This window comes from Ursus arctos, unplaced genomic scaffold, assembly GCF_023065955.2.
Source record: "Ursus arctos isolate Adak ecotype North America unplaced genomic scaffold, UrsArc2.0 scaffold_21, whole genome shotgun sequence".
In the NCBI taxonomy this organism is placed as follows: Eukaryota; Metazoa; Chordata; class Mammalia; order Carnivora; family Ursidae; genus Ursus; species Ursus arctos.
Window position 1 is genome coordinate 42020770 of NW_026622886.1, and position 18700 is coordinate 42039469.

Here is an 18700-nt window from a genome sequence, read left to right on the forward strand (position 1 = left end):
AAATAAAAGGAGGAATTACTTAGGAAATACATTTTTTAAATTACATCTGTCTTTCATTGTGTTTCTTTTTTCTTTTTTTTAAGATTTTATTTATTTATTTGACAGAGAGAGACAGCCAGAGAGAGAGGGAACACAAGCAGGGGGAGTGGGAGAGAAAGAAGCAGGCTCCCAGCAGAGGAGCCTGATGTGGGGCTCGATCCCAGAACGCCGGGATCACGCCCTGAGCTGAAGGCAGACGCTTAACCACTGCGCCACCCAGGCACTCCTCATTGTGTTTCTTTTATCAATTTTGAATTTAAAGTCTAGCTTCCAGTATCATCCCTGCATTTTAATTTTATGTGCTCGCACCATCATTCAGTAAAAATTCTATTTCTGGCAGTTCGTTTTTCTTACACGTGGGCTGCCTCACTAATTCCATTCCTCCAATGGCTTTTAAGTTTGATTCCCCGTGTAAAGGGATATTCCTCAGGGCCCTTAACTTCTCAACTATGGCAAGCAGCTTATCTTTACTTAATTTCCGTCAAACATTCCCTATATTAAATTATGCAATCATCCTCCACCGGCATCAGTGAGGGATTGAATACACCTACATATGAAAGAAAATACAAATGATGGGGTTTAAACAAGGTAATTCTTTTTCTCCCACTGTAGTAAAGAGCCTGGATGAGGCAGGTGGCCCCACAGTGCCATCAGGACCCAGCGTCTCCGACCTCCAGCTTCACATCTCTCCCGTCTCTCCATTCACTGCCACTGCCTGTTGTAGAGTAGGCCTCTAGGCACATGGGCTTGAGCGATGGAATGCAGAAAGGGCCCACAGTGACACCACCACCTCCCCCCTCTCCCCCCATACAGACAGGCCCATCAGGGGACCCACCTTAAGATACCCATGGCCCTCACTGACCAATGGGCTGCTTACAACCAGGCACGGTGGCTGAAAAAGGGAGAATTCCATACATCGCCATACCTCCTCACCTTCTCCCTTTAAAAGCAGTGCCCACCCACTGCCTTGGGGCAGACAGCCTCTGCGCGCTTGCAGTGTATTCAGTAAACCTCTATCTCCTTTGTTCTGCCACAGGTGAATCCTCTCACTGCCCACACCGTCTGCCTCCACCCAGTTGTCGCCCCACATCCAGCCCCCCCCCCCCCCCGCATCCAATCGGGAGAGACACCACATTTAGACACCACACCTTTGTTCTAAAACCTTCATCAGGCTTGAAATATTTACTTCCTTACTTTGAGTATATTACCATCAATGATCTTTGGGGAAAAAAAAACAAAACTAAATCTAATCTTGCCACTCCCTTAAAAACAAACAAAAAACCCTCTTGATGGTTGTCTGTTGTTTAGGATAACGTCAAAGGTGCTTAGTTTAAAGCAGATTTCTCTGTAATCTGTTTCCCCGCCGCTTTATCAGTCTCATCTCCAGACATTTCCTTGTAGTACCTTTTACTCCACACATCCTGAACTTCTCGCTCTTTGCCAAGCAAGCTTCGCTCTTTGGTACCGCAGAGCACCAGGTATTTTGATATGTTCATCAGTCCCTGCCTTGATCCGTTCTAAATCAGTGAAGAAGTAGAAATGGAGTCAGCTATGCATTAAACTATCAACTATTTCTGTTTTCTGGAGAGGAAGAGTTTTTGTTTTGTTTTGCTAGAAAAGCTGGGTTGGACTTGTAGCCAGAATCAGTTATTATTTCCCTACTCCTAACCCAAGTCTAGATGTTGGGATTTAAATGAGGGGGAAGTCAGATCTACAAAGCTAACTGTAACCCAGCATATCAGCTGGATTTGACTTAGCTGAATAGAACTGAATACCCTAATATTACAGTGACTTAAATCATTTTAAAAAGTAGGCATTTCAGAGCTGGTGTATAACTACAGTGTCATCAAAGACCTCTTAAATATTTCTTCTTTAGTATACCTACCACTTGGCTTCCATCTTCGGGTTTGCCACATGATCCAGGAGGGTTACCAGGGCACCAGCTATTTCATCTACATTCCAGGCTGCAGGAAAGAGTGTTGTAAAGAGCCTTTCCAGAAGTTCCATTTACATGTCATTGGCTTTTTACATAGTTAACACTTAACTTCAAGGGGAGGCTAAGGAAGTGCAGGCTTATCCTAAGTATTAATAGGCCCACCCCCAAAACTGGTATTCTGGTAAAAGGATAAAGAGAAGAATGGATGTTGCAATAGGCAGCTATAGAAACTGCACTGTCTAGGGGCGCCTGGGTAGCGCAGTCGTTAAAGCGTCTGCCTTCGGCTCAGGGCGTGGTCCCGGCGTACCGGGATCGAGTCCCACATCGGGCTCCTCTGCTGTGAGCCTGCTTCTTCCTCTCCCACTCCCCCTGCTGTGTTCCCTCTCTCGCTGGCTGTCTCTCTCTGTCAAATAAATAAATAAAATCTTTAAAAAAAAAAAAAAAGAAAGAAACTGCACTGTCTAGGCGTTGCTGGCCCCCACCCCTGCCATGAGCTCATTGAGCGCCAACAGTGGGCTCCAGGTGTGCCTGCCTTACAGAGCAGCAGCAGTGGGAAAGAATGAGTCCAGAGAGAGCCAAGAAGAGACTGAGGGTCTTGACACTCCCCTATTCTCTTCCAGAACTCCACAGTTAGGTAAATCATTGCTCTTCCTACGGGGAAGCAGAAGCCCAGATGGTAAGAGGGACCAGAGTATTTCTGGAATCCTCCCTCCTTGAGAGTGACTCAAACCCGTTGATGGAACACAGAGGACAGGACCCACCGTGACTGCACATTTACCAGGCTCTCCTCCTAGGCGCACGCTGTCATACCCAACACTTCTACAAGGAAATGCCAACTCACCGTCTAACTCTAACCTTAGAGGACACCTTCCCTTTGCCATCTTTCATGACCCGCTTTCCAACCCTCCAGCAGGTCTCGGTTCTTCCAGATCTGTGTCCCTCCATGAGAGGGACAACACTCTCAGCTGCAATTAGAACTGTCACTTTGAGGGCACCTGGGTGGCTCAGTTGGTTAAGTGTCTGCATTGGGCTCACGTCACAATCCCGGGGTCCTGGGATTGAGCCCCGCATCAGGCTCCCTGCTTAGTGGGGAGCCTGCTTCTGCCGCTGCCTCTGCCGTCCGCTCATACTCTCTCTCTGACTCTCTCTCTCTCAAATAAATAAAATTAAAAAAAAAAAACTGTCACAGACAATACTAAACTGTGCAGTTTTTGAGATAGGAAGCTAGTACTGTTATCTTTGCATTTCAGCTCCTCATAGGGTACCTGACGCGTAAGAAGTACTGGAATGTTCCCTGAATCAGTAGTGCTGAGGTTTTCCTCCTTTACTGCTCTCCCTGCTTTATAATCAGGAAACTGAGATCTTGAGAAGTTGAATGGCTTAGCACATAAGAAAAGTAATGGGCATCTGTATTTATTTATTTATTTATTTATTTATTTATTTATTTATTAAGATTTTTATTTATTAGAGTGAAAGAGAGAAGCAGCAGTGGGGAGGGGCAGAGGGAGAGAGAGGGAGAAGCAGACTCCCCACTGAGCAGGGAGCCCGATGCGGGGCTCGATCCCTGGACCCAGAGGTCATTACCTGAGCTGAAGGCAGACGCTTAACTGACTGAGCACCCAGGTGCCCCGGCATCTGCATTTATTAAAACCTCATTATGTGTGAGTTTGTGTATGTTATTCTCAGTCCTCACATCAACCTGCTGAGGCACTTACGTATGGTTATCCCATCTTACCTTGAGGTGAGATGGTCGAGGCCACAGAGCAGGGAAGTGGCAAAGCTGGGATGTGGACCCACCTCTCTGTCCCCGTGCCAGCACAGCGCGGTCCAGACCCAGGTCTTTGGAGTCTACACCTAACCCAAGGATATTTGAATTTTATCCCCTCTTCATGCCCCGCTTTGTTGTAATGCAATAATCATTTAATACTGCTTATGAACACAGGGCACCCTTGGTGTAGACAGACATGCTTTTCGAGAGAGGCATTTCCCGAGTAAGGACCAATGCTGCACACCTGCTCGAGGCCATCCTTACGCTCCCGCCCAGTCACCAAGAACTACTTACAAACAACAGCTGGAAGGAAAATCAGAGAGCTAAATCTGTCCAGTTTAAAGCCTGTTGGAATTTCCCCAGGGAGCTGATAGATCACACGGGTTAATGCTTGTCAGGAAAGGATTCGGTCCGGAGGACTCCACCATTTAGCATTTGGCTCTTCGCAAATTGAAAGCTAGTTAAGGCAAGTGAGGCACGGTCTTCCTCTAACTCTTTTTGTATCACAAAAAGGGAGATTTCACTTATTTGGGCGGTTGGTTTATCTGGTTGGGAAGGAGAAAGTGGAGAGCCGGTGAGAGGAAGTCAGGAGAAATGCAGTCACGTGCAGTCGCTCCCCTTCAAGAAGAGACCCGCGCATTTCCTTAATTCAGCACTTTCAACAGAAAACAGCACACCGATCACACAAAATTTCTAACCAAATGGCTAGCCATACTTCTGTAGTTACCCAGGAAGAAGATGAGAGAACAAACTGTAAATATTTTCTCTGCACCTTGGTATCCTAAAACGGAAGATTCATGGAAGGTTCTTACAGGCGTGGGCATTCCCCTGCATTCGTGAGATCAAGTCCTTTTGACCAGAGCATTATCCCTTGGGCCTCCTGCTTCTCTGCAGTAAGGATGGCACTGTGGGTTCTAACAAGTGGATGGAAAGTGAGTAAGAAGAAAACAGGGATGCCGTGGTGACAATCATCTTACACGATCCGCTCATTTCATTGTATGTGAAAATGGTGGCCAAGGCCTCTTTGCTGTATTAACTGTTCGTGGGTTTTTTCTCTGCCTTTCATCTTAATGGTTTTTAAACACAGTAAGAAATACATATTATATTGCAACCCGGTACACACATGTAAACACACACACACACACACACACACACACACACACACACAGTGAGTCACAACCTGAAATGGTGGATGGAGCTGTCATGGTTACAGCCCACGCTGTAGAGTCAGACCTGCTCACAAGCCCCTGCTCTCCTATCTAAACCTCCCAAAAGAATTTTGAAAAACCGCATACCTCATCACACATTTAAAATTGTCTTCTAATTTTTTTCTCCCCAAATTTAAATACTTCCAAAGACTATAATTTCCAGTTGGTCATTAATATGCCTTAACTATATTTTTGTCAAAATCTGGAACCACGGATTTAGATCACATTTGTGGAAAATGTCCATTATATAACCCCATTGCCAAAGCCATTCCTCACTGCCTCACCTATCAAGCTAATACGACTTAACTCCCTGTCGGAAAGGAAGTCAGTCCTCATTTTGCAATTCAGATAAATACAATAATGTGCCCACCTCCTAACTGACAACTGTTTTGAATTCTAACTCTGAGATGCCAAGAGACAGGTGGATGAAGGAGGGGGAAAGGCTTGCCAGGAGTTTGTGCCTGGTTGAATTAAGGTGCTGCTCCCAGGAGACCTTCACTCAGGAGCAAGGCTTTCCCAAATTATCCCTTGACTTGACACCTGGGGGTTTTGCATCCTACCGCCGGCCGAGCTCCTTCAAAAGGTTTGAGATACATAAGAAATGTGTCTTTCATTTGTAAAGTGACAGAAAAACAACTCTGAAGAGGGAAGTAAGACGGGAGAGCCCACAGATCTCAGACCCCTGGTCCTTTTTGGTGGGGTTGACTTTGGGAAGAGGTGCTTAAGGAACTTGAGGGTCTAAGAACTGATTCTCCTAAGGTTATAACTGGAACCCCCGGGGAGAGTTTGCCGATACCCCTACACACTTGAACCACTGTTGTAAGCCTTCTCCGTATGCTCATACGTGAAATGCAAATAATAATAGTACTACCTTCAAAGACAGTTATGAAGAGTAAATAAGGCAATGCAAATCAAGCACTTAATGAAGTTTCAGGTGCCTAAGCACCCACTCTATGAGCCCTATTGTTATTGCTGTCACCGTTCTTACTCCACCCCTCTACTTGCTAACAATGTCATTTCTCATTGGATTAAGTCATCCTCGGGCCCATCCCTAACATTCGTGGGCCCCAGCCCCGCAGAGCCTCGCTCCGTCCACACTCCTGCAGCCAGCAGCTGCTTAGCCACTCCTTGGGCCTGGAACCCACATCTGGTGGCAAATTCCACTCTCAAAAGGACAGACTTGGGTGAGAAGCCCTCACGTATCCTGTAGGGTGGACACAGGGTATCTGGGCAGAAAGTTCAGGGTTCTGACTTTCTAGAACTTGCTGTAGAAAGAGTTGGAGACAGGTCTTGTGGGCACTTCCCCCTGGCCCAGCAGATTTCTTGCCCAGAGAGAGGAGGGCAGAAGCCCTAATAAAAACAGATCCAACACGGTGGGCTCTCCGGTTTGGATCTAAAGATCGTACCTCAGGGTTGTTGTTGGAATCAGTTGACAGAATATGTGTGAATGTGTTTTGCATGGAAAACCTGAGTATTATCTTGATGGCCTTTCTGATCGCAAATTGAGTTAACGGTCAGCTGCCTTGAACGAACTAATGGAAACCACAGGAAAAGACAAATTACCAAACAGACCCTCTGGAGTCCTTCTCAGAAACAGAAGGTGACACCTGATTTTTGTTTCAGGCTCTGGCTTTCAGGCTTCGGGCTACAACTTCAACACTTACGAGTGGAGGGGTCCAAAACAGAGAGGCAGCCTGTCCCCAGTCACTAAGCCGCGAAGCCAGACTTACCCAGACGTGGGTCTGAGTAATGAAGACTGGGACCGGTCCACAGTCAGTGGGTAAGGTTTTCATCAACTGCTGCCTGTCCACACTGCTTTGTGGCCATTAACCCCGATGTGACTCTCTCTACTTCCGGTGGCACCTGTTGCCAGCATCCGGAGCACAACAGGAACCGCTGTCATCACACCGCTGGCCCCGGGGCAAGGTTCAGGGACCTGTGCCTGCCCGGCAGGAGCCTGGGCATCACCCCACAGCATGGCAAGAGCTCAGTTTCCCCTGATGAAAACAGGAATAGCGCATGGGAAGATCTTTATCTGTAAACCCTGTCCTCACACTCTGACTAGTCTCCTCTCCTTTCCTTTAAAAGGTTGCTTCATGTTAATTTACATTAAAAAATAATACATCGAGGATCCCAAACTTTGAATTGAGATCTATTTTAGCATTTTGTTCTCTCCCAAAATATTTTAAGGAAATTCGTAAAAACGCACAGCACCTTAAATGGTCTATACCGATATTTCTAAGTGAGAAAAGATTTTTCTCTTGGAAGTTTGACTTCTCTTGGACCAGGCAGAGCAGCCGAAGGATATTCCCACACAATGCCCTGCTGATGTGGTTCATTCCACAATAGCCATGAACGCTCAGATTCAGTTAGTAAGACCATGGTCCTTCCCTCTGTTCGTTGGTTCTTGGAGATACTTGGCATTTCTGAAAGCAGCCTCACTTGGCGGTTCCAGTTGGAAGAAAGCCAGATCTAAAAGGGATCTCCCATTTTTGTACGTGTGTGAGAGAGGAAAGAGAGAGATTCTGGATTATGTCTGGCAAGTTCTCGACCTGGACTGTGCTTTTTGATGACAGTTTTACAGGGGCACCCGACAGTTCGGAGGCTGAACAAGAGGAGAACTTCTGGTCCCAAGCGCTGGAGGATTTGGAAACCTGTGGACAGTCGGGAATTCTGAGAGAACTTGAGGTAGCCTCGGTCCTGCTACTGACTTTTATTGTTTCTACATTCATTTTTTTTTTTTTGGTCCTTTTGAGTTTGCATTTATCACATCAGTTCATTTAAAAGCTTTAACCCCTTTCCACAGGAGAAAGCTGACAGGCGTGTGTCTTTGAGAAACATGACTCTCTTGGTAGCTACCCTTTATGTTTATATTTTTGCTTGTGAAGCTGCCTTCCCTGCCCCCTTGCCTTCCGGACAGCAATTTGATTTGATTCAGTGCAGTTGAAAGTATTTATTTCCCCATTTCCACCCCCACCCCGAGCTTACTGACTTGTGGCTTCTGCCATTGCTCCCTGCTAACCCTGACTGAACCTGTTTGCCACCGAGTCTCTGGGGAGGGAGCTAAGCCCCCAGCAGTGGCGCATCTCATTCTCTTAGCTGCTTTAGAAAGGTTTCTTTGGCATGTTTTCATTTGTACCTGGTATAGCAATTAATTTGATCGTGAAGCGGAACATAAGAGGAAATTTTATTTTGTTTTGTTTTGTTTTGCCCTTAAAGTAGCTGACAATGCAGCTGGTGAAAAAGGCCAGTCTGCGTGAAAAGCGGCCAAAATATTACACAGTACTTTGCTGTTAATTGCAAATCCTGATTCCATATTAACTTAGTGTGAATTCTAGGAGTTGTGGCGAGATGGAACATAATAGCTGGACTCCCGGCGAGTTCTTTAATCAAAGCCATGAATTTGCTGACGATATTCACACTCTGGTCTAGGAGGTCCTGGACTGTTTCCTTTTATGTTCTTTTAAATTTTCGGAGCTGTAAAACACTAGAGTGGCAAAAGTCTCATTTTTATTTTGATGTCATATGAGGTCCCCAAGTCCCCATAAGGAATGTGAATGGCCTAAGTGGGTGAAATGGCAATTCTAAAACGAGTACTCGTCTTTATATTGTTTTGCTTCTCAACTGCATGTCTGGATATTCGATGTGATTCTAATGTTCGTGAATCTGCAAAGAGAAATATGAAGGAAAATATTAGTTTGAATTTATAAATATCATAGTATTACCTGGCATGAATTGAAACTTCAGAGCACAGTTGAAGGGCCTGGAGATGGATAATGCTATAAAACTTAAATAAATTCAGACAGAAGCAATTGATTCCTTTTTAGGCAACTTTCAAAAAGAGTCACATGCTGAAGTATCAGCTGGCTTATTTAAACTTTTACCACTTCCTGTATGTAGAATGATAGCACAAGGGACCCAAACTGGATAATGAGCTCAATTCACGATTCTTGAACATACCCCTGCTTTTGAAAGCATGTCTGGCTCATAGGCCTTCTTCGCTTTGCATTTTGATATTTCTCTTTTGAAGAAGCAGCTATTCTTCTAATAGCTTCTTTTACAGCAGGTAAGACAAGGGTGATGTAAAAAGTAACACAATGAGGTTGGGTTTTCACCCAGAAGTTGAGCTATCTAATGAAAACAACATCTATGAACATAGAAGTTATGTTGCAATAGCCTAGAAACTTTTTCTAACATAGCTTCGGGCAGGTGTGGCCCTTGAAATTATAACTCCAGAAAGGCAGTGGGTTGAATTTATAAGCCAAAAGGACATTAAAGCCCTCAACAAAGAAGAATGATTGGCAAATCTAGAAAGGAGAGTCTTACTTATACTTGTATCACCAAGAGGATTCATTTACTGGTTTAAATGAACTCTGATCGCTTGATGGTAAATGTTACTATGCAAAAAATATTATTGGAGCTAGTTTCCTGCATCTGAAATTTATGTCCAGTATTAAAAGTTACAGCATACTATAACCATAATAAATGTAGAAGATTAGCTAAGATGAAAAATGATTACAATGGAAATGGAAATGAAGGCTATACTTGGCATTCTCCCCACTAGCTAGCAATTATTTAGGTTCAACTTTAGCACTGAAAAATGTAGAGTTTTAACAAAAGAGAAAAATTCAAACTAAGACTTTGGACAAGTTACTTAATCTGTCTTATCAGATATTTATTCTTCTGCAAAATAAGGGGATTATAATGATTAATGCTTATATGGCACTTAACACAGAACATAACACTTAATAATTGTTCAATAGAAATGATTATTTTGCCATTTTTATTAATAAACCCTGCCTTAACTGTTTTTTAATATAGGAAGAAGACTTGATTAAATATCAGGTAGAAAGCCCTTGAGGGGCGCCTGGGTGGCTCAGTCGTTAAGCGGCTGCCTTTGGCTCAGGGCGTGATCCCAGAGTCCTGCGATCGAGCCCCACATCGGGCTCCTCCGCTGGGAGCCTGCTTCTTCCTCTCCCACTCCCCCTGCTTTTGTTCCCTCTCTCACTGGCTGTCTCTCTCTCTGTCAAACAAATAAGTAAAATCTTTAAAAAAAAAAATTAAAGAGATAAAAGAAAAAAAGAAAGCCCTTGAACATATCCCTCTAAGTTTTATGTGTATCAGTTGTCTCATTGATAATTTGGGGGGGGGGATTATAACTATAAATTATGAATTGTGCAAAATGGGAACAGGCAATAGATAATCCAGATGTGAAAACAAATCTTAGGTAATTTAAAATAGTTATTTTAAACTTTATTTTAGTTTTTATATTTATGTTTTCATTTTTATATTCCTTCATAGTAATTCAATTGAAGTTCATTTTTTTTTAAAGATTTTATTTATTTATTTGACAGAAAGAGACACAGCCAGCGAGAGAGGGAACATAAGCAGGGGGAGTGGGAGAGGAAGAAGCAGGCTCCCAGCAGAGCAGGGAGCCTGACGCAGAGCTTGAACCCAGGACCCTGGGATCAGGCCCTGGGCCAAAGGCAGACATTTAAGGACCGAGCCACCCAGGTGCCCCCGAAGTTCACTTTAAACAAAGCAATCAAGCTGTGCTTTGAAACCTTGCTTCCATCAGAATTCTTTCTAGATCAGTTTGGAACTTCTGTAGTGGCCAAGGCTCAAACCATTATCTCCCTGTTGTAGTGATTAAGTATTTTACCTCCAAAATACTTCCCGCTGGACCCATGAAGAATGAATATAAAATATAGATGTTAACAAAGCCAATAACTTGTCTAAGTAGGTAAAAACAATAGATGGATGGTCACCACTGCAAGAAAATAATCACTGGGTGCTCTCACTTACAGTGGACAGAGAAATGCTATCGGCGAGTTAAGTGCCGTAAAATAAAGGATGTCCCATGACACCAAAAAAGCTAGTAGTCAGAAGCTTTCCATTTTAAAAAGGGATTTAGCTGAAACAAACCATAATATGGATAATCCACATTGGTTTAAATATTAGGGGTTTTTTTAATCTCCTAAAAAGTCAGTTTTCTACGTTTCAACCGAATACTTGACTGGGAAGCAAGCCAGCCTGGTAGTCAATCAAGAATAAGGGTTCTGGAATCAGAGTGTGAGGGCTGCAGTCCCAGACTCTTGGGCAGCTTGCTCACCTCATCCCGGCATCCCTTCCCGTGACCGAAGTGGGGAGGTATGATAACTCTAATACGTATCAGAGAGACTTATCACAAGTATTGTTGACATTCTACACACACATATATATGGTACTGAGCACGTGTTAATGGTCAATGACCAGTAAGGTTTTTCTTACGATTAAAATTTTCTTTTTCAAAATTATCAATATGATAACTGATCTAGTCAGGATATTGATAAGATAACTGGTTTTGTTCCTTTTTCAACAGTCATAGATATATTTACATGTGCGCCAATATTTGGCTGCAATTCAAAGATCTCATTACTGGTGTGTGTGCAGCCGAACATCAGGTGACTCTTGGAATGACAAAATCTTAGAGAGATAACAAATGAAAACTCTTATCACTCTGCAGGGTTTCCTCCTAATCAATAATTTTAGATGGTGCCCTTGGCTCAGTTACTACCTGGGTGACCTTGGGTAAGTCAGCCTCTGTGTGCCTCAGTTTCTTTTTTTTTTATTTAAAGATTTTATTTATTTATTTGACAGAGATAGAGACAGCCAGCGAGAGAGGGAACACAAGCAGGGGGAGTGGGAGAGGAAGAAGCAGGCTCATAGCGGAGGAGCCTGACGTGGGGCTCGATCCCACAACGCGAGGATCACGCCCTGAGCCGAAGGCAGACACTTAACCGCTGTGCCACCGAGGCGCCCCTGTGCCTCAGTTTCTGCACCTACAAATTGGGAGTCAGAACAGCGTCCATCTCATAAAGTTGCTGTGAGGCTTAAGGAGGCAAACACAAATGGCACTCTGCTCCTTTTAGCATCAGTAGGCGTGTAAACCACTAGATTACAGTGTAGCCAACAACATAGCACATGGAGTTTGTTTTCTGGTCCCACGACCTCAGACAGACTCACCAATGCTGGTTTTCAACCGTCCTACCGAGGAGGACGGAGCTGCCTACAGGCAGGTTTTCAGTTAGAGAACCACGAGAAATGAACATCCTTAGCTGACATTGGTTTCAGATGCTTTTTTAGTTTCACTTCCAAGATTCAGTCATATTTGGGGTCTAATCTTGCCTTTCCTTGCATATGAACATATTTTTAGAAAGATTTTATTTATTTGTTGGGAAGAGAGAGAGAGCACAAGCAGGGAGAGCGGCAGGCAGAGGGAGAAGCAGCCTCCCCACTGAGCAGGGAGCCCAATGTGGTACTTGATCCAGGGTCCTGTGATCATGACCTGACACTTAACTGACTGAGCCACCCAGGTGTCCCACATATGAACATATTTGAAACTGAACAAACTTCCCAGTTCACTGGTAAAACCCAATCCAAGTTTCCCAGCTTTTGAGCAAAGGGTTGAATCCAGGAGCACAATAAATGATTACTCTTTGACCTCTCTGAGGACCTCCCACAAAGACCACTTCTAAGAAATGTGGACCCACGCCAACCGGTACGGAGACCTAGCCGGTCTACAAGCTTCTGGGACAGGCCACATGGCCAAAGGAAAGACAGTGTACCAGTCGTAGGCGGGCAGCATTGGCCACTGCCTTTGCTTCCTGAGTCCCATCTTTAGAGCCCACTCAGTGGAAAGTTAATGCTTAAAACGTAGTTTGCAGTAAGCAAATGTTATAGCTTTTCAATTTGCCTCAAAATTGCCAGGGGTGGTATTTGATTAAATAAACCCAATGGCTTAAGTACTTAAATTGGATTTGAGACGTGCATTATAAATGTCATTTGGAAAGCATTTTCCCAGACTTTCATGGTTCACTTAGTACGTCCATTCTCTGGCCTTTGGTTGTGCCCCGAAGACAGTGTATTTTGACTGGGCAGAAGGAGAAATGTGCTTAGTGTTGAGCGACCAAACCCTTTTCTTAGTCCCCAGCTTAATTGTTTCTGAAAATTGTCAATGCCACAGGCGACAATCATGTCGGGGAGCACGATGAGTTTGAATCATGAGGCCCCCACACCTCGCAGTCAGCTGGGGCGACAGGCCAGCTTCCAGGAACGGAGCAGCTCGCGGCCGCATTATAGCCAGACAACTCGGAGCAACACCCTGCCCTCGGATGTGGGCAGAAAGTCCGTCACCCTGAGGAAGATGAAACAGGAAATCAAGGAGGTCATGTCTCCAACCCCTGTGGAACTGCACAAGGTCAGCATGCTCTCTTCCCTTCCCCGTGTCCCGCTAGCCACCATTCCGCCCAGCGTCAGCGCCCGGGTGCGAGCTCAGCCAGGGACAGGGGCCAGAGCCCAAAGGCAGACCATCAAGAGACTCTGTTTCCAAAATGGTGTGTTTGGGAGGTTATCCTGTAGGTCAGAGACAATTCTCTTTGAAACAATGAATTGACTAAAAATGCGTGTGGCCAATATCTTCTTATAAAAGTTGGAGGCTTCAGTATCCCAAGGAGTTTAGATGAGTTGGTTAGTCTTTCAAAGTGGGAGAAGGACCTTCTAAGGGTCATACACTCCTCGCTTCCTTGAAAATGAGTTTCGGTTTCAATGTAGGAATGTTTCATCTTTAATGACCGACTTAGCAGATGGTTGTATGATGCGGAAGACGTGAAGTTCTCTCCGAGACATAATTTAGATGTCGTGGGTCAGGACAGGGCAAGTCCTGGAATGTTCCATCTCAGCCTGTGATGCCTCACTTGACTTCAGGGAAGAGAGTCCACTGTGCCACACAGAGCAGCATCTCATGTGTTGGCAGAGTTTGAACAAGGCAGGTGCAAATGACAGTGTTTGCAGAATCCCAGGGTGAGGGGAGCAGTGGTCAGGGAGTGTCTCTGATTTTCTTCTGTAGAACTAATGCTTTATTTTTAATTAATACGTAAAGATGTATAGATGGCCATAATCTCACCCCACTTTTCTTGAGAACCAAGACCTTCTCCGTAGTTAATACTCCGTTAATGAGAAATTAGTAATTTGTCTTTCCCAGAAAAGCAAGCAAATGCTGGGTTGAGAGGAGGTAACAGGCCAGCCACTCCCTTTTTCCTCTGAAGTCTTCAATTTCCCTAAGCACCCTATTAAAGATATTTTATATCTTTTTGCAGCTATTTATTTTGCAGCTGCAAAAGGATGTGGTGAAAGAGAGACTAGAACGGGAAGTTGAGTTCTGAACCTTGTGTTTCAATCCTGGGTTGTCTTTTACCACTCATTCGCTCATTTATTACATATCCTGCATGTTCATTCACTGACCCCGTATATTGTGCATCCCCATGGGGCCCGGAGTCTAATGGGGAGACCGTCTGGGAAATAGTAGGAAGACGGTGAGGTAGGTACAATGAGAGAGGCAAGACTAGGCTGCCTTGGGGGACAGAGGGTGGGCCCTCACCCACTATGGAAGAGACAGGAAAGGCTTCTGGGAAGTAGGTGTGGACTCTGCAGAAAGGTGGAGGATGGGAGGGCATTCCAGGCCAAGAAGGAAGCTTGTGCCAAGGGATGTCAGGGATGGTGACATGTTGAGGGAGTGCAAACATCCCGAAGTGACCAAAGCCTGGAATTAGAGCCTTGTGCCTTCAGAGGCGTTACAGACTTACAAAAAAGCAAAGAAGTGTCTGATATTTTAGGGTGGGGACGCAGGCTTCGACCCATGTCACAAGTTAGCTTGTTTATCCGGTTTCCCTGAATTGAGGCATCTGTTTGGAACACACCAGCCTGTCAGATGTCCTAAGATGCTAATTGACAAACCCCACGAGGAGGCTGTAAGGTCCCCTCTGGTGGTTACATGGCAGAAGCTATCCAGTCTGTGCTAATTCAGCCGCACCAGGAAGAAGTGAGCCTCACCCGATTCCCGCGGGTGTCTAAGAATACTGCCCACCCCTCTTCTCAAAAATTCTCCTGCCCAGGCAGAGCAGAGCATGCTTGATAACCCCCTCTCCTTCAGCCCCAAAGGGAAATGATACCAGCATGTATTGGGGTTCTATTATTTGCTATACTCTTTATATTTTAGCCCTTACAATAGCCCTTCTTAGCAGATATGTATTATCCCCATCTACAGGACAGGGAAATAGCAGGGATAAAATAGAGTCATTTTTCCTTCTAGAGTGAGGCACTTGCCTCAAAGGGAGATTATTGATAGCCCACCGGTACAAAGACCCGTCGGCCCATCCCTCCTGCGCTGAAAGCATTTAGCAAAGATAATGATGAGAAATTGGTTGTGCAAGTCATTAGAGCTGAGGTTTAATAAAGTGCCTGTGCTGAAAATCTATCTTATTTTTTAAAAAGGCCCCCTCCACATGCCAGCACATTGGGTGGCAGCGTGTGGCCTGGTTGGAACATGTGTGTGGCAGAGTGTGACCTGGGAGGCCACAGGATCACGCACACGGATGGGCCAAGACCTAATCCGCAGGATTCTTCTTTTGGCTTCGTTTCAGACGTCTCCCCTCAGTGGTGGCAATAAATACGTCTCCCGTGTAGCTTCACTTTTCTTTTGAATTAGTCCCAAACAAAATAGAGGACTCTCGAAAGCAGATGGTGTCCCGGGCATCCTAAGGCACAAAACAAGGTCTAGTAAAGTGAAAGGGCAGCCAGGAGTGCGCAGCCTGGCAACAGGGAATTCTGGGAGTGTGTCTGCTCACATCCTGGGTATCATTTCCTTTTGTAAGTGAGTTCAGTGATTCTGTCGGGCATCCACGTGCTGGCTGTTAAATACGTTCTCCAGTGTTGAAGTGTGTGAGAGGAAGAGTCACTCGGCCTGGTGGCTGTGCTCGTGTCCTGCCCGTGGGTGACTGAACACTGCCGGATTGCCAGACGCCATGAAAAAGCGCAGTGACTTGTCGATGAAATTGAGTTATCTTCCCAGTGGGGTGCTGCTAGCCTATAGGGTTTTTTGTTGTTGTTGGGTTTTTTTAGCTTATTTTTCCTTTGTAAAAGTGGGGAAAAGGCACTCTGGCGGGTGGTGGTGTGGACAGGGGTCAGGGAATTAGAAAAACATTCCTTCTTCAAGTTGAAGATAATCCCAGACCAGATGCACAGCTTGACGAGTGGAACGAGGGCTGGTTTTCAGTTCCCTGAGCCCCCTTGGTGGACATTTCCAAATGTGTCTGGGGGAGGAATTCCCAAGGGGCTGCAAAGACGGGGGCAGAGAGGCCGGATGAGGGAAATAGCACACAGGCTTGGTGTCATTTTCCGGCTGCCATCTTTCTCGTGGCTGTTGGCTACTTGGGGAAATCTGTCTCCTTGAGGACAGGGGGCAGACCTGTTCATGTCCCAGCCAGCGACTACAAACTCACACTGTGTTCACAAGAAGCTGATCAAGAGGATGTGAATGACTGGGCAAGGATCCATCCTCATTCCCGGGGAGAAAAAAACAAAAAGCAAAAACAGCTCCATCTCTGAGTGACGGGTTACTAACATCATCTTCAAACATGAAGAATGCAGTGTGGGCTTATCTTCCAATTTCCTGGGTTTCAGCTTCTTTCCCTTGTTTACCCGTGACTTACCACCCAGTCCTCCTCGCCATTCCTTCTCTTCCTTCAGACCTTCAGAAAGTCCCAAGCTCGGGTCAGGGACTCTCCGGTTTTCTTTCATTTCACCCCATCTGCTGTGTCTGAGGCCCTTCTGGGTCTGGGCAAGTCTTCCTTCTAGTTGTTTACATTCACTCCTGGACCCCAAAAGCTAGTTGTCCTTCATGACGCTTGGAACCAACATAGAAACACAGCCCCACTTCCTTTTTTGTCTGTGTGGGTGGGGGAGGAAGTGAGAGCTGGCAAGATGATTTGATATTGGGGGGGGGGGGTGGTGGCGGAGGAGCTCACAGGGAAGTGATCCTCACATTCCCTCAGTATTTGTTGGCTGAGACGATCTGAAACACATCTTACCTCACAACTCAGGACATGCGAACATCCGCACTCATATCTGAACACATCCAAAACTTGACTGCATGGTTTATGCTAACATTTTCTATTTTTCCTTTGTTCTTTTTTCAAATACTATCATATTAGCTGACTTCAAAATTTATTAATGGGTCTTAACCAAAAGTTTGTGGACTACTGCCTCTGATGATCTCCCCCATGCTTCTTAAAATTCAGTTTCCTAAACCCCACCCAGACTTGCCTGGTCAGCACTTTCTGGGAGTGCCGGCCAACCTCTTCAGTGGATTCTGCTGCACCCGGAAGACTGAGGATCACAGGTTTAGGTTTTTTTTTTTTTTTTTTTTTTAAGATTTTATTTATTTATTTGACCGAGATAGAGACAGCTACCGAGAGAGAGAGAGAGAGAGAGAGAGAGAGAGCACAGCAGGGGGAGTGGGAGAGGAAGAAGCAGGCTCATAGCAGAGGAGCCTGATGTGGGGCTCGATCCCAGAACGCCGGGATCACTCCCTGAGCCGAAGGCAGACGCTTAACCGCTGTGCCACCCAGGCGCCCCACAGGTTTAGGTTTTGCTAATGGAGGTGATGATGCTGTTTCAGTGAAATCATTAGAAGCAGTGGGGTGGCAGGGGAAAAAGGAAATGAGGTTACATCCTCAGCCCTGCAGCTTCTGGGTTTTATCTTTAAAATGAATTCTGGTTTGTACTATAGCTTATCACAGATTCTTTCTCTTTACAGATAAGGAGCCTGTGATCTGAGCTATAGTTCATTGATAACCCTTCTTTCCCTTCTGATGCTTAAATGTCCTTTATGTCCACTTAATCTATTTCTGAGATGAAGTCTCGCTTCACTTCTTTGCATACTTTTTTTTTTTAAGATTTTATTTATTTATTTGACAGAGAGAAAGACAGCCAGTGAGAGAGGGAACACAAGCAGGGGGATTGGGAGAGAAAGAAGCAGGCTCCCAGCAGAGGAGCCTGATGTGGGGCTCGATCCCTGGGATCCGGGATCACGCCCTGAACCAAAGGCAGACGCTTGACGACTGAGCCACCCAGGCACCCCACTTCTTTGCATACTTTAAAGCAAAAAGATTGTTTTTTTCTGTAGAGTAGAAAGTTTCCCCGCATCCAGAACATTGGGACTTTGTTTTGTTTTGTCGTATTGACATTTCCTTTTGCCCTGTCATTTATGTTTTTAAGTAAAATTATATTCCTTTACTGTATGCAGCTATTTGTATTTCTCATTTTACAGAAAGGTTTTGACAGTCCTTTTTCAGCATCTCCTTTTATTTATGGTTTATTTATGGCTGCTGGTGGCACGACCTTGGGACATTGAAGTCATCTGCTAGGACCCCTTTTATTTCTCATAGCTGCTTTGGCTGCCGTCTACTTTTTCCCCAGCCAACTTCACTTTGCATTTTCTAATGTATCTGAATGCTTTGAGGGGGAAGCTTTCTTTTTCTTGATATGAGAAAGTTGTTCTTGTCCTTGTAAGGAGTGTCACTTTCAGTGCCTAATGGCAACTTCTTTTGCAATCTTCTCTCCGCGTCAGGAAGAGAGGCTCAGCCTTAGGAGGAAATATGCAATGGAAAAACATATCTTATTCAGACATACGCCTCTTCCTTCACCAGCTATTTGGAGTTGGTTCTCAAGATCAAACGAGTGCACATGGCAGGCCTCGACCTTCTCCAAATAGCTGGTGTAGAATCGTCTTACTGTGGAAGTCACGAGCAGCTAAAAATGACAGACTGAATATATGCACCTTCTGCTTTTGCCTACCCTTCTTCGCTAGCTCCAGTTTCTCTTCCTCCAGGCAAGGAGGGGTGAATTAGAAAGAACACAGACTTTGTCGTC

General features: G+C 45.1%; 1 protein-coding gene across 1 annotated transcript in view; it reads left to right on the plus strand.

The window, feature by feature from the left end:
* The window catches only part of GRIP1 (glutamate receptor interacting protein 1), a 648222-nt gene that overhangs the window by 612992 nt on the left and 16530 nt on the right, over positions 1–18700 (plus strand). The window contains exons 20-23 of the mRNA XM_057316325.1: positions 6575–6731; positions 7528–7639; positions 7758–7802; positions 12957–13190. Of these exons, the coding sequence (XP_057172308.1) occupies positions 6575–6731; positions 7528–7639; positions 7758–7802; positions 12957–13190 (548 nt within the window). The remainder of the gene's footprint in view (positions 1–6574; positions 6732–7527; positions 7640–7757; positions 7803–12956; positions 13191–18700) is intronic.